The 24,192-nt window shown below is 47.8% G+C and overlaps 1 protein-coding gene across 5 annotated transcripts in view; it reads left to right on the top strand.

Annotated features, from left to right (window-relative positions):
- PIEZO2 (piezo type mechanosensitive ion channel component 2) overlaps positions 1-24,192 on the top strand; it is a 343,647-nt gene that overhangs the window by 264,476 nt on the left and 54,979 nt on the right. For all 5 annotated transcript variants that reach the window (XM_082416414.1, XM_082416413.1, XM_082416415.1 and 2 more), the window contains 12 exons: positions 6,759-6,935; positions 7,225-7,350; positions 8,738-8,938; positions 9,520-9,724; positions 9,820-9,921; positions 10,980-11,145; positions 12,755-12,998; positions 15,191-15,287; positions 16,354-16,513; positions 20,478-20,567; positions 22,477-22,598; positions 23,652-23,723. In XM_082416414.1, the coding sequence (XP_082272540.1) occupies positions 6,759-6,935; positions 7,225-7,350; positions 8,738-8,938; positions 9,520-9,724; positions 9,820-9,921; positions 10,980-11,145; positions 12,755-12,998; positions 15,191-15,287; positions 16,354-16,513; positions 20,478-20,567; positions 22,477-22,598; positions 23,652-23,723 (1,762 nt within the window). The remainder of the gene's footprint in view (positions 1-6,758; positions 6,936-7,224; positions 7,351-8,737; positions 8,939-9,519; positions 9,725-9,819; positions 9,922-10,979; positions 11,146-12,754; positions 12,999-15,190; positions 15,288-16,353; positions 16,514-20,477; positions 20,568-22,476; positions 22,599-23,651; positions 23,724-24,192) is intronic.

Raw genomic sequence — 24,192 nt, 5'->3', positions numbered from 1 at the left:
TGTGAGAAGTTAGCTTTCTTTCAATTTCTTCAACAGATAACTTTCATGTATTTCTAATTTCCCTGGACTCTTTTTGAGTTGGTGACAACTCAAAGAGTCTTTGCCCTCTAAAAATTAGGTCAGGAAAGACTGCCTATAATTTTTAAAAAGTTAAGTAACAATATAATATTACAACTACAGTACTTTGAACCCCAAATATTTCACGAGTAGGTGACTAAGGGGTAAACCTTAATGTGAGCTCTCCAGTCTAAACTGGGACTTTCTCCCTTTTCATACAAACCATGTGAAGTGGATGGGTAATCAGGGCCAGGTGGGAACAAAACAGGAACCACTGTCCCCGTGAGATTTGTGGCAGAAAATGACACATGCTCCATCGTTAAGTAACCAAGTCTATACATTGATTAGAAGTAAAATTTAGCCTAATATGTATATTAATTGAGAATAAAAAAGTTAAAGCATTTTAACTTTACAGGTGAATTGACCAATTCAGACAGAATTTGAGGGTCGGAATATTAAAGAGCAATGAAAAAGGATCAGAGGAAGCGTGTGGCTAAAAATGAACCAAGTCCATTTCTGAATTAACCAAGTCTGGTGTGCGGATGATTTCTGATGTGTGGCAGAGTTGGCGTGGGGGCATCGTGAGACAGTTGAATGATGGGAGTGGGCATTCAATGAAAGAGAAATTAGTGTGAGTAGGGCATGGAAGACCCACTCTCTGAATCCATCCTGGAGAGTCCAGAAGGAGAAAGAAAGAGAGGGTTAAATGACACCACTTTCTCATAAATCCTAAATGAAAAGCAGACATATTTACATATAATTTTAAATCATCCTAATGAGTCTTGAGAATGCGTTATTAATAGGCTGTCAAGTAAATAAAGGATTACGGTCTCTTCACCCTGTTGCACCGTTAGAAAAACGGCCTTTGGTGGCATGCGACCAGTTCCTCCCTTACAATTCACATATTGCACAGACTTCCAAAATTCATTCCTGATCCCATCTCTCTCACCTGTAACTTTAAAACACGTTAAGAGACTCATGAATCAGAGACATTCTTCTCCCACTGCTGGCACTGCTGGAATCCTGGTGCTGTAGGATGGTTTGACCCCCAGGTGTGTCTGGGGAGGTCACCCCACCTGAGGGGTGAGTCACCACAAGGTCCTGGGTGTCAGTGACTCTGAGGCCTCCCCCTCTGCACTGACTTGGTCCCTGGGCACCATCACCGTGTTCACAGCTGATTCTTATTAATGTCATGGGAGCACTGAGCCATCAGAACACGAGGCATAATTATAAGAACAACTAAACTTTCCTCCGTGCCCCGAATACAAGACACATTATGATCATCCTCAGGTAATGGAAAGCCCTGTAGTTACCTTGAATAGCAAGCAAGATCTCAGTTCGTTAGTCAGAGTTGTCTAGCCACGGAGAAGAAGCAAACTCTGGTCCCTCACCCAGTGGAAACATGTCCTCTTCCAGCTGCTTCTTTCTTTCTCACACTCACCTCCCTCACCGCCTCCCTGCTCCAATGAACTGACTGGTGTTATGGACTTGGGCATTGGGCAGGGATGGCGGGGATGCAGGATATTCTGATTTGACTTGTACTGTCCTAGGATGGCCTCACACTGGGCTGAGGATGATCAAATCTACCCTTTTCCTCCCGGAGGCTCCTCTGCGATGGCTCCAGCTGCAGCTCTGGGGCTGTCACCCAGCCCGTGGTTTCCAGCACCCACTCCTCCTGGACCCACAGCCTTGTGGGCACCCCCCTGAGCTGTGCTCGAACAGCCCCACGTGCATGTCCACAACAGCCCTGGGACAGTAGGCACGAGGTCCCTGCTCTGGCTCTGGACATGGGTCCCAATGAAGCAATGACCCCGCACTGTCACCAAAGCATCCTCTCTCTCCTTGCTGCTGGGTTTTCTGCGTGATATTGGACACCTGTGCCCAGGTGTGACCTCAATGCCTGTGCCCCAACCCTGTCACCAACTCCAAGGTGCACACACTGAGACTGCTGAGGGGTCCTGCTTGGAGCGCCTCCCTCAGGACTTTGGTAGAGAATTGGCATCTCCTCCTTACCCTCATCCTCTCAGGGTCGAGGGACAGACAGAAGCACCGCCCTACAGAGAATCCCCTTCACGCTCCCTCCTGTCATCTTCACCATCTTGACCCATTTGTGTCCTCCTGGACCTATTGGCAGATCTCTACATGGTTTCCCATCGATTGTTTGGAAATTTGTACACGTTTGGCCAGAACCTCGTTTTGCAGTGTCACACTGACCTGCTCCAACATGGTGCCTCATGACGCTTGGATTTAACATCTCTCTACACTGACTACAGGTGGGAAGAGAGATAGACTCTGCCTCTTGCACGTAGTTCTCATAAGGAGCCACGTGCCAACCCAGCGTGGATGTGGCGGAATTTTGCACCATCTGGGGGCACCGCTCACCTGAGAATGGCGTCTCCGGGCTTGTGCATTACGAGGTGCCCACCTCCGCCCGCAGGGGCCTCTTGTGCTTTGAAGGCTCCACTCATCCCCACAGGAGCAGTCCGTCAGCAATGACATTTGCCGCGTGTATTTGCTATCCGTAGCTTATTAATTTTGATTAATACAAAAAAATCCTTTCTCAAAAACAGCCCATCAGTAAATGGCAAGATGAGAACAAAGTCCACATCCCCAGTGAAATCTTCAAGAGATGTGGCCACACACATGCTTCGCATTCAAACCATCTTTATCCAAGGCCACCAGCAAGGGTGCTGGTTTTCACAAGCTTTCGGGGCCATTTCTCCCACAAATATTAAACTTGCCCGAGGTTATCTTCATGGACGTCTGAGGAGGAAGAGACCATGGGAAAGAATTCATTACAGAAACCCTTCTGCATCTCTTACTCAGAGTGACACCATTTTGGAAAGACCTAGATTTTTAAAATACATATACCATTGTCTTCTCCTTGTTTTATACGCAGCTGTGCTAATTTCAAAAGGTTCCTGGTGAGCTCTGTGAGATCAAGTTATTCTTGGAGGAGGGGCCAGTCCTCATTTCTTCAAGTATCTTTAGCATGTCCCACAGGGCCTGGCCAGTGTAGAAGCTCCATAAATGTTTACTGACTGAAGGAAGTAAATACAATAACTTTGCAAGTTTGAGATTTTCCCCAGATATCAGTTGATGCTTCATTATTATTATTATTTTCACTCTCACTAAGCATGCATTTAGCCTTTATTATGTACTTACAGTAAATTACAATAAACTGAATGGTTATATGGTGCTAGATGCTGACGTAAAAGCATGGCAGACACGTTTCCTCCCTCAGCTGGCAGTCTGGCGGTAGCGGCTGGTAAATAAAACCAAAGTCACCGTCACTGCTGATGGGGGAGGAGTCTCTGGGTGCTCAGGAGGGAGATGTCATGCCGAGGTGGCCCCATGGAGGTGGCATTGAAGCAGTGGGGGCTCTGAGGGAGGGGGACCGGGGATGGGCAAGCATAATAAGAATTGTCTGACTGCTTGTTGTATACATGGATGACCAGCTATTTCCCTAGAAATTCTTTTTTTTTTTTTTTTTAAGACAGAAATGGGCAAGGCTAGCTTACGTATTTATTTTTTATATTTATTTTTGGCTGTGTTGTGTCTTCATTTCTGTGCAAGGGCTTTCTCTAGTTGCGGCGAGCGGGGGCCACTCTTCATCACGGTGCGCGGGCCTCTCACTATCGCGGCCTCTCTTGTTGCGGAGCACAGGCTCCAGACGCGCAGGCTCAGTAGTTGTGGCTCACGGGCCCAGTTGTTCCGCGGCATGTGGGATCTTCCCAGACCAGGGCTCGAACCCGTGTCCCCTGCATTAGCAGGCAGATTCTCAACCACTGCGCCACCAGGGAAGCCCTTCCCTAGAAATTCTGACTCGTTGGATATTGGTGGGGGCCTAGATATCTGTCATTTTCTAAAAATGTATGTTCCATGAGATTCTTATCATCGGGGACATGAGGAGACCTTTGTCAACCATGATTGCATTGAATGAAGCACCACACTTCTCTGACTCCCCGTTTTCCTGTTTGTAACCTGATAAGAAACAAAAATACCCGCGTGACAGAGCTTTTCAGTCCTTATTTAACTTGATTCTCCAGGTCATTGGATCCTGGTGACCATTTCCTTATCCTTGAAGCTCTCCCCGCCGTTGTTTTCCAAATCCGAACACTTTCCTGGCCTTCCCTCTGTCTCACTCATGGTCCCCTTCCCCTCTCCCCACCAGCTTCTCTCAGGGGCCTGCAGGCTCCGTCCGCAGCCCCCTCTACCGACTCCAGACTTTCGGCAGCTGTGTCAGGAGCTCCTGTGCTCCATGTGTCATCTCCATACAACGAGCGGACATCTGTACCTTCAAACCTGTCCTCTCTTTAAACTCCAGACCCGTACCTCCAAGGGACAACTGGACAGGACCTCATTCTTGAGTGTCCCAAAGCCCCTTCCACGAAATATCTCTACAGCTGAGCCCGCCACCTCTCCCTCAGCCCCCTTTGAGATTACAGCTGGCCCTCTTTACCCCAGGATGGGGAGCCCGTGGATATGAAAGGCAACTATCCTCTGACCAATTCCCAAAATTGCTCTAATCCTTTCTCCTTCCAACACGTATTCCATCGTGTGGCCAGGGTCTTCTTTCCAACCTGTGACTAGGATCGTGTTCATCCTCTTCTCGAAAACTTTCAAAGCTCTCTCTCATCCTCACAGTCACGTGATCTGGCCCTGGTCCACTTCACCATTTCCTGTCCTAGACATTTGAACCTCCGGGTGGGCTGCCGAGTCCTCTGAATGGACTCAGAGCCCGCTGATCTCAAGACGGACCACCTGCGGCCCCGAGGATGGTCACCCCACGCTCCCCTCGCCTGTGTGGCCTGACACCTGCAATTCCTCTGCCTGGCCAGCTCCTGTTGGTACCCCCGGCCTCAGTTTAGATCTAACGCCCTCTGGGCCATCTTCCCTAACCCTGGATTAGATGTTCAGCAGTGTGGTCAACACCCACCATTCGGCTCAGCGCACCCCCGCCGTCGCGGTGTCGTGGCTCTTCGTTGCAGCTCTCACTTGCACTACAGGGAGCCGCACGGGATGTATGACCGTGAACCTAATTCGTTAATTAACCTAATTAACCTGATTAATAAAAGGTATCATCTTTTCTTTTTCTATCACTCAAAAGATTAAAAGTCCTATGTCAATTCATCGTACTGTTTTTGTACTCAATGCCTTAAATACATAATAAAAGAAATAACCAAGAGACTTAATTTTATGGGAGCTTTAGATTTGCTTCTTAGCACCCCAATTAGCAGGACACTTGATGATGATGGAGGAGGAGGAGTCGGCCGGCCAGTCAGAATATCTTGCTAAAATGTAACTTTTGTTATTTCTTGTGTTTGTGCCTGTAGTTTACAGGGCACTTCCTTGGACAGTATTTCTTTCATCCTCAATTCTGTAAGCAGCTCCTACTGCCGTACTATTTCAGCACTGTCTTGGCGTCTCCACACTTCTTGTTTTATAGCTTTGTAAGCCCAACAGGTAACCATACCTCTCTGAGTGCCTGGCACTTGGTGCCTGTTCAGTTTTATCAATTGCATGCTTGTGGTTATTTCTACCCGATCATACTAAATGTTTCTATGATATCAGTGTAACAATAGTCAGATATTATTTTAATGATATTCAGAATAAGTGAGGATTTTCCATGACTGAATAAGAAGGCAGTGCTTCTGTACTGTTCAATGAACTGCAAGCTCTGAAGAACGGTTAGAAATGAGTGGGCATCTTACCTGATGGAAAAACACACTCACGGTCTCAAAGCAAGTTGAAGTCATTGCCTTCCTGCTTTACACCTGCGCCCACCCCAGATCCTGTCTCGGTTGGGGACTGCCATCCTCTCAGGGCTCTGGCTCCCAAGCCTGAAGCTGGGAAGCATCTCCCACACTTCCTCCCTCGCCCCCCAAACTGCTCTAAGCCAGTCAGTCTTCAAATCCTGCTAATTTTACTTCCTGCCTCAGACCCCCGACTCCTCCCCCTCTCTGCCCCACTACCCCAGTTTGGGCCCTTGTCATTGTTCTGCTGGACAACTGCAGTGGGTGTGAGCTGGTCCCCTGACCTCTGGCGCAACCCCACTGATGCACCTGCATTCCTCAGCTATACTATCTAAATAAAATGCAATATTTCCCTAGGGTTTCCCAGTGGAAAGCCCTTCAGCACTCTCTGCTTTCTGCAGGAGGGGTTCATGTACATGATTGTAAAGGGTCCATCAAAACGTGGCTCCCAGATGTATGTCCAGCCTCCCTTTCTGCTGCTGTTCACTGCTGTCGAGTCCAAAATCTCCAGCTTTTTGGGGTCACCTGCTCCTGTCATGCTACTTCATGCTTTGCTGCCTTTGCTTGTACGTCCTTTACCTGGAATGCACTTCTCACCTTTCTTGGCCTGGCTGACTTTCTGCATCCTTCAAGGCACAGCTCAGGAGTCATCTCTGCCAGGAGGTGTTCCTGAAGCTCCAGACTGGGCCAAGGACCCCCTGTGGGTGTTCTCACAGGAGCCTGTTCACCCATGTAGTTTCCCGCTGCTATGTTATTTGACATCACCTGGTTATACACCTGTCTGCCTATAAGAGTCTTAACACTCAGGGCCATGCCTTGCCCATGCAAGGAACTCAATCAGCCTTTGCTGAACTCAGCAGAACAGGATCAGTCAGGTTGCCAGGTTTTGTAGATGTTGTGCCATGTTACGTATTTGTGTCCCCATTTCTTATTTTCTGTTTTCAGGTGTCTCTGTTCAACTATGTATTTTTGATTTCTTGGGCTTTTGCTCTGCCGTACACCAAGCTCCGCCGCCTGGCTTCAAGCGTCTGCACTGTGTGGACATGTGTGATCATTGTCTGCAAAATGTTGTACCAGCTGCAGACCATTAAGCCTGAGAACTTTTCTGTCAACTGTTCCTTGGTGAGCCTCAGACACGGGGTTGGGGGGGCGGTGGGGCCAGGGGGGCGTGTCTCATTGCCTGGCCTTCAGGGAAGGGAGGCAGATACTGGGGGACACACATCCCCAGCACATCCTGTCTGGCCTTCATCAGCTCAGCAGGTTGGAGGCATTCTGGCCCCCCGTCTCTTCTGATGCTGAGATTTCCCCCGTGAAGTGGGTCTTCTCTCCCCCCAACCATAGCTGAGGGAGACTACTCTGAACTCTCCTACTCCATGGGGCCATTTCTTACTCCCCTTTCTCTTCTTTTCAGCCAAATGAAAACCAAACGAATATACCCCTGCAGCAGCTGAACAAGTCTCTGCTCTACAGCGCCCCCATTGACCCAGCGGAGTGGGTCGGCCTGAGGAAGTCCTCTCCTTTGCTTGTCTACCTGAGGGTAAAGCCTTCGTCACCCTAAGTTTGTGCGTCTGCCAAGTTAATGTCTGGAGCCCTTTCCCGGGAGACGCTAACTTCAGCTTTGATAGGGGCCTCATCCTCTTACATGGCGTTTGCAGTCACCTTTGAAACAGACGACTGAACATTAAAATCAGTATTGCATTATGCTGAAAAGAAATCGATCGAATAGTTTGAGGTCCATTGAATAACGTATGACAAGTATATTCACTGGAACATTATAAAACCACTCAAAGACAGAGGTAGATTGACACTATCAGACACTGAAAGATGTCCAAAATAACTGTAACGTTGAAAAAGAAAGCAAACTTCAAAACACCGTTCATAGGATGAAGTCTTTTAGACACAAAGAAAAAATACTGAGTAAATTATACCAAATGGTCAGCAGTGATCGTTTCTGAGAAGTCAGTGTCACGTTACAAGAAATGTTTGCTATCTAAATTCTACAAATTTTAACCAAGGGCATATATTATGTTTAGAGGTAGCCAAATAAAAAGAGCATATCTTTGAAAAGGAAATTTTGATTGCAAGTAGTTGTAACAAACATAAAGAAAGCAATATAGTTCAGATTATTCACATTTTATTCTGATGGATAATCTGAGCATTTTACTTTGATGGATTATGCTGACAATGCACTTAAAACCTTTGTACTCAACTCCCAGAATTTGAAAGTGCGCTAAGCATCTCATTTTTCTTGGTGTAGCTTTGTAGTTTTTTGCTCATATGGCAGATATCGTTTGTAATGTATGAATGATGTCTACCATTAAGAGCTGTTGTAAAGATAAAACAAACATATTTGAAAAGGGGGATTAGAATAGTGTCCGGCACATAAATGTTAACTATTTTATTATTATTGTTATCATCACTATTATTATTTTGTGGTATAATCAGCGTATTTTTCCACCTACTGCTCTCTCTAGACAGCTTTCAGAGGTGTTCAAAAATCCCCCCTCTAATGCGAGTCCCACTGGGCAGTTCAGTCTGTTTCCTGGGGTCCTTGTAGGACACTGTACAAGGGTTTCTCACTTTTAGTTGCAAAGAAGGTTGGACGACCATCCCAAGGTAACTGGACAAGGCTTCCAGGTTCAGTGTGTACTTTTTCAGGAACAGGCATGACCATCACCTGTCTTTGGTGTAGAGGTTCCAGATCCTGTTATCATGGAAATTAGCCTGATTTGCATATTGGAGATAACTCCACCCTTGTTCCCATAAAACAGGGAAAATGAGCATTGAATTCAAGACTGTATTTTATAGAGGTGGGATTTGATCATGCACTGTTCTTTTAGACACCCAGAATGGAATGAGATGGTATCTCGTGGGGATTGTTTAAATGACCACATGGCATCACATGCAGTTTCCTTGCTTTCCAGAACAACCTCCTGATGCTGGCCATTCTGGCCTTTGAGGTCACCATCTACCGCCATCAGGAGTATTATCGCGGTCGGAACAACCTCACGGCCCCCGTGTCTAAAACCATCTTTCACGACATTACAAGACTCCACCTGGATGATGGACTTGTCAATTGTGCCAAGTATTTCATCAATTACTTCTTCTACAAGTTTGGTCTGGAGGTCAGTTTCCTTGCTGACCTGTTTTCTTTCTTTCCTGTGAAAATTCCAGTGGCTGCTTTTGGCCAGGTGGCCGCTGGGGCTTTGTGGCACGTCTCTGTCTCCTCAGGATCTGGGAGGAGCCTAACTGAAGGGTTAGCCTGGCCTGGTTGAAAGTCTCCAGGACCCGGTGCCAGTCCCCTGCTCTGTGGCAGTGGACATGGCCTCTCGGGATCTCTGGTCTTACAGATGTGTGGATGTCTGTTTTGTGCCTTCTGGATGTGTAACCTTAGCCAAAATGCACTGTTTTGACCTGAATGGTGTGGTAGGCCTGCCCTTGATAGAATGTACTTGGAACAGTGATGTTTCATGGAGAGATCATAGAGGTAATTCCCTCCACCATTTGAAGTGGTTCTTATTGACAGTGACCTGGTCAGTTTTTCTGTCTTCGTGATGCAAACACCCCCAAAGAGGCAGCGCAGGTGAACACCTGCAGGGACCCGGCCCCAGGAATGCAGGTCTCCACCGCCCGCTCGGGGTGGGCCGCTGACACCACTCCCCTTCCCCGTGAAGCCGACTCTCTGCTTCTTTTCATCCTTACACAGACCTGTTTCCTCATGTCAGTTAACGTGATCGGTCAGCGGATGGATTTCTACGCCATGATTCACGCCTGCTGGCTGATTGCCGTCTTGTACCGGCGCCGAAGGAAAGCCATCGCGGAGATCTGGCCCAAGTACTGCTGCTTCCTGGCCTGCATCATCACCTTCCAGTACTTCATCTGCATCGGCATCCCTCCCGCCCCGTGCAGAGGTGAATGCCCCCCCGCCGGGAGCCTGCTCAGGGGCAGTGGGAACAAGGGCACGGAGGGGCGCCCTGACCCGGCTCCTCCCGCCTCCACCCTGCAGATTACCCCTGGAGGTTCAAGGGCGCCAGCTTCAACGACAACATCGTCAAGTGGCTGTACTTCCCAGACTTCATCGTGCGGCCCAACCCCGTGTTCCTCGTGTGTAAGTGGGGCCGTTGGGATTCCCACTTGCTCGTCCTTCTCCTGGTGGTGCGTTCGTGTGCCCCCCTACCCCCTGTACAGTCACAGGCTGTCTCCATGCGTCAGCATCCCAGGCTGCTAGTGGCTTCTGCTGGCCCTGTTACATCTGCAGAGTTAAGACATAGCATCGGAAACACCATGTTGGCTTTCATGATTTCACTTACCAATGCACAACCCCGCTCTCCGCCACCACACACCTGTACACACCCACCTTCTAGAAGGTGGACTGCAGGAGGAGGCCTTGTCCTGGGCAAATCGCTTGCTTCTTGCTGCCACCGCAGACATACACCTACAGGTGGGCTGGGGTAGCCGGAAGGACGCAGCCGGGCCACAGATGCTCCTGAGTGGGGCTGCAGCCAGAGCCCGTCCAAGGGCGGGTGACCATCCAAAGGTTAAGGTCTGGGTTCCCACCGTAGGGGGTGGAGGTATGGTGCTGCCCACCCACGTGTGGGTGTAGATTAAAGACAACGGCCCTGGGAGGGGGAACTGTTCTGGGCAGCCGGCCGTGAGGGCAGCTCCGTCCTCTCTACCCGCCCCCGTCGGCCGCCGTCTTCACCTGCTCTCACCAGCCTCCACGCCCTGTATGTTCTGGTAAGTCTGGTTACCAGTGCAGAGGGGGACGGAGAGGACAAAAAAGGCCAGAACACCTGCATCTACGGCTTGTAAAGAGATAAAGATGACGGAAAGTGCTCAGTGGCCCCTCAAAGCTTCAGGGGGAGATCAATGCAGACAAACATTGTCGTGTAAGAGATTCGTGAAGACTAGTCATCGCCTGTTGCTTTCACTCACCGACGAGCAGACAGCGTCCAGGGACTCTCCCCCGGGAGCCCCGGAGCGTCTGTGGTCCCTCCTGCGTCCCCGTGGTGGGCGGGGGAAGTTAGAATCCAGGAGGAAGTGAACTCTCAGGACGTAACTCAGGTAGCAGATGAGGAGCCACTGGTACCCCGTGGGGACCCCTCCTCGCATCCCTAGATGCAGAGGGGGAGCAGGGGGTTTCAGTTCCCGTGTCTGTCTTGCCAGATGACTTCATGCTGCTTCTGTGCGCCTCCCTACAACGGCAGATTTTCGAGGACGAAAACAAGGCCGCCGTGCGGATCATGGCAGGTGACAACGTGGAGATCTGCATGAACCTGGATGCGGCCTCGTTCAGCCAGCACAACCCCGTCCCCGACTTCATCCACTGCAGGTAACGCGGCCGCCGGAGCGCACAGCCCCTGGGACGGTGCATCCCCGGAATCCGTGCCTCCAGCTCCCCCTGCCTTTCCCGGGGAGCTGACCTGCTGATTGCACCCCCAAAGGCAAGAATCATGGGGCAGGATGGCCCAGTGGTCTGGAAGCCTAGCCTCCCGCTTTTCCTCCGTCCTCTGTGGACAGCCTTCAGCGGCTCTGGAAAGCAGCTGCCCCCGAACCCCAGGACAGCCCTGGGCCTCCCTTGCTGCCCGGGAGCCCCGGAGGCTCCTCCACAGAGCGTGTTGGCTGGTGTTTCCGTGTCCTTCTCGCAAGCTTAGTTTTATGATTTCTGAACCTGAAGCAAGTCAGGGCTGAGGAGCGGAGGCCGGGCCTCCTGCAGGAGGAATTAACAGCTGCAGGCAGGGGAGGGAAATGTGTGGAAAACATACAGTGCGCTAACACGCACGTGTTGGACGCGCACACACACACTCACAATCATGCCAGCAGCCCAGTTCCACCGACTTTAAGCCACGCACATCAGGAGGCCCTGTGGGCGTTCAGATCTTACCCCTGGACTGAGTCACTAACATTACCTGTGTGATCCTGGGACGCTGAGAAACACCGACATCTTATTCATTCTCCTGTGTGTTAAATCAAGGATGAGTGTAATATATTTTAGGAAAAAATCATAGAAATATTTAAAAGTGTTGAATGTTTTAGTCTAAGAAGAGTAAAGTTCAAAAGCTCGCTTATGTGACAGTGTTCCTCTAAGGCACAACTTATTCCCTGACGATGCTGGACAGTTGCACATATTTATCAGAGATGACTTGTTAACTCCCACAAAATAACTACTCTTTTATCAAATATCTGACCCACAATTGGTTCTTCCGTGCTTCTTTCCAAATCTGGGAAGAGAAACAACCAAAGCAAAACCTCCAAAACTGAGAGGCTGTAATTAAGTGAATACAGATGGGCTGATGGCCCAGGCCAGGGAAGCTGCGGCAACTGCTTTCATTGCGGGAGGATGGAGGCCCGAGCACCTGCCTCCTTCAGGGAGTTATAGTGGAAGAATGGCTCCCACATGTCAGCTGAGGGAGCTGCAGAGAAACTGTTGGACAGAGCCTGGAAGCTCTGGGTCTGCTTGGGCAGAACTACCTCTCATCTGGAGGAGAGATTTTCACCTCTAGCAAAACCTTTGTCTTTGTTTTAATACATTAATTTCCAGTTCATGGAAAGGAATCCCTTCTTAACTGTTCTCTTGCTCCAAGAGGCATCTGTATCTTAAAATTTCCTCGGCCTCCTATAGAAAGACAGAGAGGGTTTTGAGTACTCAGGGAGTAGGCAGAAAATGTTGCCACTTGTGGGAAGTTTGGCCCAAATTCGATGAAAATAAACATGCACGTGGTGTTTTCACAAGGTACCACTCTGTCCATCATTAAGTGGGTGAGGGTTTCCTGTGGACCAGGCAGTGATCAGTGAGAGGTGAACACAGAGCTCCCAGGCTGGCCTGGACAGAGCCTCCAGACAGAGTCAGAAGGAGAGTGTGAATTTGTTCCTTCCTCAACTAGAATCTCCCGACTTGATTTGTGTTGTTGTTTGTGTCGTCTTTCGGTTCTGTTTTGCAGATCGTACCTGGACATGTCCAAAGTGATCATCTTCAGCTACCTCTTCTGGTTCGTGCTCACCATCATCTTCATCACCGGGACGACCAGGATCAGCATCTTCTGCATGGGTTACCTGGTGGCCTGCTTCTACTTCCTGCTCTTTGGGGGCGATTTGCTGCTGAAGCCCATCAAGAGCATCCTGCGGTATTGGGACTGGCTGATTGCATACAACATCTTTGTGATCACGATGAAAAACATACTGTCGGTAAGTGGCTCCACTGTATAACACATTTGTGGTTTCAGCGTCAGAGTAAACGATCCATTCAGTGGTTATTAAAAGCCCGTGGCCTGTCACACTGCTCTCTTAAAAGCCCCAGGTAAGATGCTTGCAAACTCAGAATTCAAATGACCATTTATTACTCGTTGTTTTACCATATTAAGCAGGATCCTTTTTGCTCATTTCCACCCTCTCAAGGACAAGAGGATATGTATTCATAGGAATAAACCCTAAAATGTATTTTATTAATTAAAATCCATCCTTCTGAGGAACGATCAGTGATCATTCCTGTGATGGGCTACAGTGTGGCCCTTTTATGAGTTGAATCAGTCATGGGATGTCTTCAAAACTTGTATCATATTGGCTAAAAGCAACTCTTTTACCTAGAAAGAGCTGTGGAAGTGTAAATAGAATGAGCGCGGTTCTCCATGACACCGCTTGGGGTGGGGATGAGGAGGGATGGGCCCCTGAAGGCACAGCTGTTTTATGAAGCCCTGAGATGAGGGTGGATGCAGGGGAAGCTTTATGGCTGATCTGAGCTTCAGCGTCTGGACTAGAAAGCAGCTAAGACAGTGGAGGGTTGAGACAAACACCTCCCGTCCACAGAACCTGGCTGCTTCTCTATTAAATATCCATGTTCCAGGGCGCATCGTAGATAAACTGCCCACAAGTCATGCCAGAATCACATGGATTCTTTTAGGCCACAAAGACATCTTTTAAACTATTTATTGTGTCAGGAAATTAAACAACGACCTTTCATGAGCTGAAGGAGTTAATCCACCTCTAGCTGCAACTTAAAGTGAATCCCAGGGCCTGCTACTCACCGGCTGTAACTGACAGTGCATTAGAAGAACAGTGATGTACGATTTCCTGCTTCTCCCCTTCCTGGTACTTACAGATGAGCTCACCAGGCAATTCTACTGGAAAGCATTTGACTTTTTTATTTTGACACATGCACTGCTGTGTTTAGAGGTCTGGGGAAGCCAAGTCTATGTAACCAGGAGTATGTATTTGAAGAATTTATTTTGTGTCCTGTCCAGTAGAATGCTAAGTTTCTAGCTGATAGTAAAAATGATTTTTATTCATCAATTCAACCCCAGCAGTGTGTGTTTGCCTGTGGGGTGGTGTTGAGAGTTGTTGGAAAGGGGATGAGATAGGACAGGAGGTCACCCTTTCATCCTAAAACCGGACTGATGGGCAGAGATCTGCGGCTGGAGGCTGATCCCTATGACTGTTCCTGGAAAGTGTGTGGCTGCAGAATCCACTCACTCGTTCATTCGTTCTCTAAACCTGTTTGCAGACCTGATCTTTGCTAGGCACTGTTTTATATCTTGAAGAACTAGAGGTGAATAGTACTCAGATTTTACCCCTAAGGAACTAACATTCTAAAAGAGAAGATAGACTTTCTTATAAATAATTACAGTACACTCTGTTAATGCTCATTATCACAATATTTTAAGAAAGCAATGCAAAGCAGAATGCCTAATTTCTGGCCTAGATAAGTTGGGAAGAGGCTTCCTGGAGGCGTTGCCATGTGAGCCCATCAGAAACTTGAATTCAGGGGTGTCCAGGGAGACAGAGGGGGGAAGATATTCCCTGAGGAGGAGGCTATTTTCCCCCCTTGGGATGTGAACTTAACTGTGACAAGAAATCACTGTTATGAGACAACAACGTGACAGTCCACAAAGAAGTCTCCTTTACTCAGAGAACTGGCTGAAAAAGAATTGGCTCAAAGCACATACTCTGTTCCTGCTCTAAGAACTACACCAGGCAGCTTATGTTTGTGATCATCTCCTGGCAAATAGCATAGGTTTACTATGTCTGATTCTGTCTGACTCGTGAGAAAATAACTGCCAAAATCCCAGTCCTGGATCCGTGCTCACCCATTTGCCATCACAGAGTCGGGCTTGTTCCTACGATGGTCTAAGATTTCCTCTTTGGGAAGAGAGGAGCTTGCAAGTTCAGAAAGCATCACGTTCAGCGTTCTCCCCTTGCTCCTTGAGTTTAACTCCCTCAGGAAGTGAAGCATCAAGCGCTATATCCGGTGGGGACTGGATTTGGGGCCCCGTCCACCACCAGACTTGGACTTTGGGAATTCTTGCACGTGTTGGGGTTGCAAGACATCAACCTTTTCTCTGGGTGCGGAGCTTCAGGATATGCCTTTCCCCTTCATTTTTCAGATAGGAGCATGCGGCTATATTGAAAAATTGGTTCAAAATAGTTGCTGGTTGATCCAAGCTTTCAGCCTGGCCTGCACAGTCAAGGGCTACAAAATGCGTAAGTATGAAAAGCAAATTTGGGAACAAGAGGACAACGTAGGAAGGGCAGTTGTATTGTTCTAATTTAAAAACTGGGCCGAAGCCCCTGAAGGGGAGAGGTGAAGGGACGTGAGTCAGCGTCTGCACGGAGCTGTGGGCTTGTGCCACGCTGGGGATCTGTGCTCAGGACACACACTCCCCACCGCATCTCTCATCCTCTTCTACAAACATTCCTGTCGCCCTCCCCAAGCAGGTCTAGGGGGCAGGTGTGGCCTTTAGCAACTCCTTGAACTTCGAGTTACGATGGGAAGGGTCACAGATGCCCACACACCTGTGGCTGCTGTGGTTGGAATCTCGGTCATCAAAGTAGCTCTGCTTCCAGACCCCCCCTCCTCTGAAGCTCAGAGAACCTCCACCGTGGGAAGGCAGTTGGGAGCAGCAACAGGGTGTCTGGAGTTAGATTCCCACCTGGACGGAGGCAGGAGTTCCATTTCCGCCCCTCTGCCTCTTGCGTCAGAACCCTGGACAGCACCTCCATCCTCCTTGGCACCCAGGATGGGGCCTTGAACATGACACCCCTCCCCCAACTCTGCCTTCCAATCCTTGCTACACTTTGCAGAGGATGAGGAGGCACTGGAGTTTGTTCTGACTTAGGATCAGATGTGCTGTTGACACCCCTTCTTCCGATAGACCGTACCTGCTCCCCTGGCTACCCCTGGGGGAGCCCATTCCCAGAACATGTGTCTTTTTTGTACCAGAGATTTCCTCTGGCATTGGGACATGCAGGTGTTATTTCTCCATGGCCCTTACTGGGTGGGAGGGGTCCCTTTCCATCCTCTGCCTTACATTAGCAAGAGCTCACTTTGTGGTCAGCCTTGTGAATCAGTGCTGATACTGGATTTGAAGTGGGTGCCCTTGCCTGTGAGTAAATCCACTCAGAGGGACTCAGTGCATCGGAAGTTTGCTCTTACACCTGTGTGATTTCCCAAGTCTGATCGTGCCACAAGAGTTTATAAAATAACAATGAAAATGGTTGTAAATTTTAATTTTTTTCTTCCTTTTCTTTTTTTTTTTTTTTGCCCCAGCTGATGATGATTCCTCGTGTAAACTACCCAGCGGGGAAGCGGGGATTATTTGGGACAGCATATGCTTTGCCTTCCTCCTGCTGCAGAGAAGAGTTTTCATGAGTTACTATTTCCTGCACGTCGTGGCGGATATAAAAGCTTCACAGATCCTGGCTTCGAGGTGGGTCAGGCCAAGGAATCAAGGGGTTTCTCTTAAGAAACCTGTCGGGAAGTGATATTGCACTCTGATTCCTGTCTGAGCTTGCTTGTAGAACCCACAAGAAATTAAGAGATCCCTTCCAGGAAAACTGATCCAAGAAGGCTTTAGCCCAAGGCCTTTAAGATCTAAAACAGAAGAGTAACAAGCAAGTCTATGGAGGGAGTCATACCTTATGAGGACTGGGACACCCTTGAAGGTTAAAGATGGACTTGTTGTCTGAGCCCCTCGGTCCAGACCTCATCACTGGAGTAGGTCCTTCTGGCCTCGGTCAGAACAGGAACATAGGCCACGTTGGTCCAGAGTCTAGTCCGTCTCCCCCCACCCCCCCACCCCCCCCCCACCGCCGCCTCCTTTTTAAGAAGAAACTCCTGAAGACAGAGAAAAACATAATCATCTGCTATTTTTCAGACCGTAGACAGAGGAACATGTTACTCCAGCCTCACCCTAAACCCTTCCTATTTGTCTTTCCTTATCCCCTTCCTTTCAGGCTCTTTTTCCCCAACAACCTGATTTTTTTCTTCTCTGGGCCAGTGGCACTGTTTGATTATTACTTTCTCCTTAGATTCCCCCTTTTTCCATTTTCTGCCCCCGATCGTATAGGTTTAGGGAAAAGACTGGGAAGAGAACTAGGTACTAAAGAGGATGCCATTGAGATGGGGGTCAAAGGGCAGCTGCATGATCCCCAAGAGCAAGCCTGTCTCTCAGACTCTGGCCCTGCCTCGATCCCATGGGACCCATGGTGCTAAACGACCTTATAAATGCTAGCATGTATCATATCAATTGCCAGTATTGATCATTCTGATTCTCTTTCTATACCACCAGTGTTCCCAGAGCCTATTTCTTCTCCTGCCAGGAGAAGCAAAATGTGTATTTCAAAGGTCCATTTAAAGGCTGAGAATTCCCAGCCTTTGTTAACTAACTTGGAGCCAAATAGGATGAGAACCCAGTTGGGCACCTACATTTTTTTTCTAACATCTTTATTGGAGTATAATTGCTTCACAATGGTGTGATAGTTTCTGCTGTATAACAAAGTGAATCAGCTATACATATACATATATCCCCATATCTCCTTCCTCTTGCGTCTCCCTCCCACCCTCCCTATCTCACCCCTCTAGGTGGTCACAGAGCACCGAGCTGATCTCCCTGTGCTATGTGGCTGCTTCCCACTAGCTATCTATTTTACATTTAGTAGTGTATATATGTCCATGCCACTCTCTCACTTCATCCCAGCTTACCCTTCGGGCACCTACATTTAATCCGAGGAGGATTGCTGCACCCTCAGCCCTCAGCATGTAGATGGACGCTGACTTCATTTAGGGACAGTAATTTACCATTACAGTTGTTTTCCTAACACCCAGGACATCATTTGCAGAGCAGAACACAATGTCTCATCCCAGTAGTAACCTTATTTACTTGAATGTAGCAGCCGGTCCTTTTGCTAGCAAATGCGTCTTTCTCACCTTCCCCTAAAATTCGGTCCTTAGACACTCAGGACATAATAGTAAGCCAGCATCTTTTTCTCAAAGTTGTCACAATTATTCACAAAGCATATTCTTCCTGTTATAGAAACTGGTGGCTTTGGTCAGAGCACAGCTCATGCTTGTCAAAAAACAGCCATGTCTTAATAAGCACTGAACTCACAATGCAACTTCCAAAGACTAGACATTCATTCATTCACTCGGTTGCCACCTGCTCTGTTACGAGGAGGTGGATGCTTGCCCTGCGTGCCCTCCTAGAGCCTGCAGACGGGCAGGGAGATGGACCCGTCCACAAGCCGCGGCAGGTGGTGGGAACGCACGTGATGCAGGTGGTGGGAACGCACGTGATGCAGGAGGCATCCGGACACCTGGGGATTGTAGGCAGGTGTGCAACCAGCCACGGGGCAGGACCAAGGCAGCCTCCATTCCAAGCTACAGCCTGAGGGATGAACAGGAGTGAGAGGAGGAAGGTGCAGGAGGGAGGCAGCCAAGGGAGGTTACTGGGGGGTCGGAGTGGCTGACACACAGACAGGTGAAGATGAAGACAGTAAGTGGAGAGAAATAAGCTGCAGCAAGGTCAGATTATCAGGGGCCTTAGAAGCACGTTTATGACTTTAGAAGTGGCTGCACTTGCTTTTCAGAAGCCCACTCTGCTTGTGGGCTGCAGGACAGATGGGGTCTAAGCAGGACCATAGGCAAAGGGACCAGTTAGGTGGCTGGTCTGATGATCCAGGATGGAGATGATGGCCGGGACCAGGAAGGGATAAATTAAGATAGTTCAGAGGTGAAACTGGCACAGCTGGAAATCGATTGGTTGGCAGGGAGGTGGTGATGGGAAGGGAAGAGAGGAGGGCGCTGTGCCCAGGATTCTGGCCTCAGCAGGTGGTGGGGGACAGCCCCAAAGGTAGAGGGTCTGAGGAGCTCTCAGCCGGGAGCGGAGATGGGCTCTGACTGTGGAGCTGTGGGTCTCGTGAGCTTGTGAAACACACGCAGCCCGTCGGGAAGCCCTCAGGCAGCTGAGTGGACGGGTCTGGAGATGTGAGGAGACTTGAGGGTCATAGATACGCAGACGGTGTTGGGGCAGTGGAGTGATTGGAGCTGCCCGGAGAGAATGTGGAGGTGAGACAAGGACCCTGGGGAGCAGTCACACCTCAGAGATGGGTGGGGAGTCTGAGCCAGTAGGAGAGCGTGGGCCCGAGGACGGCTGCTTCAGAGCGGAAGTTCAGTAGACGAGATACACAGACAAGGTTGAACGCTGAAATCAGTGACCTCGACAGGTGGGGTCAGAGCCAAACACCAACAAGTTTAGGTTGAGGTGACGGCCTGGGGACAGTGCCTGCAGGATATCTGACTGCAGGGACAGTGATACAAGGCCGTGCGTAGAAACCCGTGGGGTGTGCGTGGTTCTTTTTCTAAGATGAGCAGACCCGAGCATGTTTGCATGCCTGTGGGCAGGATGCGGTGGGGATGGGAAGGTCGAGATGCAGGAAGAGGGGCCGAGAGGGAAGGCCGGGGCCCCTCAGGCTGCGGATGGGGAGGCACTGGCCATTGGCGTGGACTGTCACCTCCTCCACGTCACCGCAGGAAAGGGCATCCAGGGTGGGTGGCAGGAGGCTGAGAATCATTGCCTCATGACTTTGTTCTCTCTGGAAAGCAAGCAGCTGGGTCGTCTGCCAGGAGTGAAAAGCCCTTGACAGAATTCTAGTTTGAGGAAAGTGTAAGGAGCTTGAAACAGCCGCTGTAGAAAAACAGAATTTCCGGGGCATGGGGGAGGGGGCGGTTTCGCCAGATCCTTTGCCCAACCCTGCATTCCTGCACCGCTGACAGCCCGTCATCAGGCAGCACAGGACCGGCATCGCAATGGGCTCCTGCAGACTTGGGATTTGCCAGGCTGATGGGATGGACCCCAATGGGACAGAGCTGAGGATACTGAGAAGTTGATGAGCTCTAGGGGACCTGGAAGTGGCTTGAAAAGCGAGAAGGAACAGAAGGGAATGGAAGGGCAGGAGGAGGAGAATCAAAGGGAGGGGGCTGGACGGCGCATCCCATTGCATTTCCCCTCACGAAGCCCCAGCTTGCTCCACGCCCTTTCCTGCTTACTGAGTAGAAAACGAACCTGAACTCACCCCTCCTTAAAGGTCCCCTCATGGGACGACCATAATGAGGGCAGGTCAGGGGGACAGGCTTGAAGAGGCTTGAAGAGGCCTTGACAGTCTCAGAAAACACACACCGTTTTCTTTTCTCTTGTCCGCAGGGCTGTGAGCTGCCCCTCCCCGCAGGGGAGGCAGGAGGCGGTGCGTGTCCATCCACAGGGAAGGGGCTCCCACTCCCAGCCAGGCAGCTGCCCCCAGAGAAATCTTTTCTAGCCCTTAGTAACCGTTGTCAGGGGAAGGTGGGTAACACCGATAAAAATGCTCATTTATTCCATGTTTCTGACTTTGTTTTAGGGGGGCTGAACTTTTCCAGGCCACGATTGTAAAGGCTGTAAAGGCAAGAATTGAGGAAGAGAAAAAGTCAATGGACCAGCTGAAGAGGCAGTAAGGATGCTTTCCTTTTATTTGGGGTTTGCCTGGTCCCATTCTGCCAGCTCTCAGCTCCCAGGGAGCCCCAAGCCCTGAGGAATCCATTTGTGGTAACTTTCACAACTGCCCAGGTGTTTGCTCTGGGTGTTGACTGAAATGGAAATGGTCCAAAGGAGGAGAGCACCGGAGTGGGGGGAAGGGGACCGCCATGGGCAAGACCAATGTCAGGTCCTAGTTCAGATGCTTACTCTGGAGCCCTGGGCAGGTCTGTCGAATTCTCTGAATTCCAGTCTCCATTTTTAAATTAGGACTCACAGTTCTACCTGAGTATTGGTAAAGATTAAACAGTTAATGAATGAGACCGGGTCGTTCCCAGTAATACTCACTTGAAGTCCATCGTATCTGTGGGTTAAGTGAACAAATACAGAGTTCTTACTTTGGAAGGATCTTTAGACATAATGTAATCCAGTCTGTTTGGGAAGAAACTGATGACCCACATAATAGATGACTTAAAATCCACAACTAACCAGAGACAGCACTAGAAACACAACCCAAATTTCCCTGTATCCAGTTCAAGGCCTCCTTTCCCACCACACCATTCTGGAGAACTCAAGTAATGGACTGACTCCACCCAGGAGATCTGAGAATTCTTTCTTTCTTTATTTTTTTAATTAACCCACTGAAAATAATTATTTTCTTAGAGTGAAATTTCTAGCAGTAAGTGGAACCTCTGAGGATTGCTAGTGCCTCACATGTTTGGGGCCAAGTTTAACAGCTGATGGCCATAGAATTCAAAACCTAGCCACTTTCTCTAAGAAAATGGAGATACTCTGTCAGCCCACCAGGAAAATTCCCTGAGTTTGCTAGGACTACTTCATTCCATCCTGACCTCATTTCCCAGCTTCTTTCCCTGTGCAAAAATATTTGCCAGTAAAAATTACACTATCCCATGGCATGGTTATTTTCACAATCAAAGATATGAGTTATGTAAAACTATATATAATGAAAATATAGTATGGTATAACTATTACTATTGTTGTTTCTAGCTATCTATATCAGGTCTAGAGAAATAACAAATTTGAACCCACACGTGGAATGTGTTCCTAATTTCCCATAAGTGAGACGTGTTACTATAATTCATGTCACTGGATTTTTCCGTTTGTTTAAGAATGCATCCTCTCAAATGAGAGGTCAGAATAAAAAAGAACGAAGGCAGTGATCATTGCAAAAGACAAACTGAAAATATTATTTAAGCTGCCCAAAGCAGAAATGTCACTTAAATCAGTTTAAAAACTTGGGCAATACATTCAGAATTTTAAGAAACTAAACTAAGAAATGAAACCTTTCACGAGGGCAGATGTGGGAGAAAAAGCTCAGCATTGCAGTTTCTGAATAGACTTCCTGAATAAACAGACAAAAAGCTGCAATTCAGCATTTTTCCAGATCCAATAAGAGGTTAGATTTGACATGGAGAAGAGTCGTAGGGTCTGATAGAATACTCGAGAACATTTGAGGAGCAACTTGCTATTTACAAAACAGTTCTCACACCCATACATCTTTTCACCTGACCTTCACAACAACTATGTGAGGCAGACAGTATCTAAAAAGATAAGAATGCAAAACCTGGGAGAATAAAGGATTTATATTTCATAATGTGCTGTGTTCAGAATGGCTTTGGTACAAGTTATAAGTGGACTTAAAGTATTTAGCATAATTACTATTGATCATATGATTGAGCTAGCATCTGTGTAGTGCAAAATAACATGGGTATAAAAAAAACCAAGGAGACACGTGTTGCTAATAAGTAACCATCCACAAGTCCCAAATGTTGACCACTTTGTCCATGATTTTAGCTGTTTGCATAAAAGTGTATAGGTAACTATGGGTGTGTTCTTGGCATTGCTGCTGCTGTTTTGTTGTACAGGATGGATCGCATCAAGGCCAGGCAACAGAAATACAAAAAGGGTAAGGAGAGGATGCTGAGCTTGACCCAGGAGTCAGGGGAAGGCCAGGACATCCAAAAACTCTCTGAAGAGGATGATGAAAGTATGTTGAAACATTTCCTTCTTAGCCTGAGTACCTTGATGTTGAGTAAAAGTATGATATTGGGTAGGGCTGTGAAATAATGTTACTTTTCATTCTGCCAGTTTTATCAATGTATCTTTTTAACTCAGCAAGTTTTATGTTCCCATTGTGAGTGGGATGCCTTTGTTTGTTTCATAAAGTACATATTTAATGAGTCTATGACTTTACAAGTATTCCCCTGTTCAGCAAGATGACTTTAATATAACCTAGCTTCTGTTTCACGGACGTGTGATTCTGAAGAAAATAAGATGAGTTTGCTTCATTTGTTCCTTTAGGGAAGATATTTAAGATATGCAGTCTACTGTTGCCTTTGATTTCTATAAATGTTATACAGAAATTAAATATGTAGGTCTCTGAATAATAGTAGTTAAAATATCATTCAATTATGGTCTGTTCCAATGAAACTTAAGAGAAAATACATATTTATTGTATCTAATTATAGATTTGTTATATCCAATTAAGTTTAAAAGTTCTTTTTAAAGATGTTTGCATGGTGGTTTTCTGTTTGAAGGGAATAGAGAAACAATGCATGGTATTCTACCACTGCATAATATCTATTTATCAACAGTAAATTTATATTTTTCCAACCATGCATTAAAATGATCACAAGAGAAATTTCTGGTTATTGGAATTATGCATTTTAACAAATTATCTGCCACTAAATTGTTCTATAATACCTGGGTGATGCTTCTTTTCTGTTAATTCCATGGAAAATTTACTGTGAGATGCATTTTTGACAGATAATCCCTTCATTATTATATTTCTTTACATGCCCTCAATTACTAGAGAGAAAGTGAAAATGCGGCATTATGTTAATAGAAGACTGAATATTTACCTTGTGAAATCGGCTGTTGATCCATGTAAACTTTTCAGATTCAGTAGAGTTTCTTTTCCTGACTTCTGATGTACTTTTGCAACTTGTCTAGATTTTGACAATTGAGTTGTTAAAGCGTGGTTTTCAAAGTTTGTTTTCTCACTTGCTAAGAATTAATATTTGGACATATTTTATTTTAGGAGAAGCAGACAAACAGAAAGCCAAGGGCAAAAAAAAGCAGTGGTGGCGGCCTTGGGTTGATCATGCTTCCAGTAGGTTTTCTTGATCCTCTTACAATTTCATCGATTCTAACCCTTATATCCTTGACCAGAATTCAGGCGTCCCCATGACCTGTGTGTTCCATGCATGGTTTGACGCTTGTGACTTGATAGGGAGTCAGAGGGTAGGAAATGTGATCTCTGTGGGTCTCTGAGCCCAGAGCAATCAGCTGATTACCCTGTGGCTTACGTGCTCCCAAGTACCACTTACGGGCTCAGAAAGGGAAGAGGGATTGATTACTGTGTTATCCAATTCTGAGGTCCAGAGTTCTGCTGAGATGTATTTGTTTCATGGCTGAAAACCCTTCTTAAAAATGAGTTTCAGCTCTTCCTGGGACTCTGCTTTAAGGAGAACCGCTATATTCGGAGTGTCTGTGACCCTCTTTGTAAGGCATTTGGCGTGAATGCCAACGAGCACCAACGCCCCCCCCAACCCCGCCCCATTCCCAGAGGTTTGATTCCA

The sequence above is a fragment of the Balaenoptera physalus genome (genome assembly GCF_965194825.1).
Source record: "Balaenoptera physalus genome assembly, chromosome: 12".
NCBI classification, from domain to species: domain Eukaryota; kingdom Metazoa; phylum Chordata; class Mammalia; order Artiodactyla; family Balaenopteridae; genus Balaenoptera; species Balaenoptera physalus.
The sequence above is the reverse complement of the archived record's forward strand: the minus strand, read 5'-3'. Positions and strand labels throughout refer to the sequence as shown.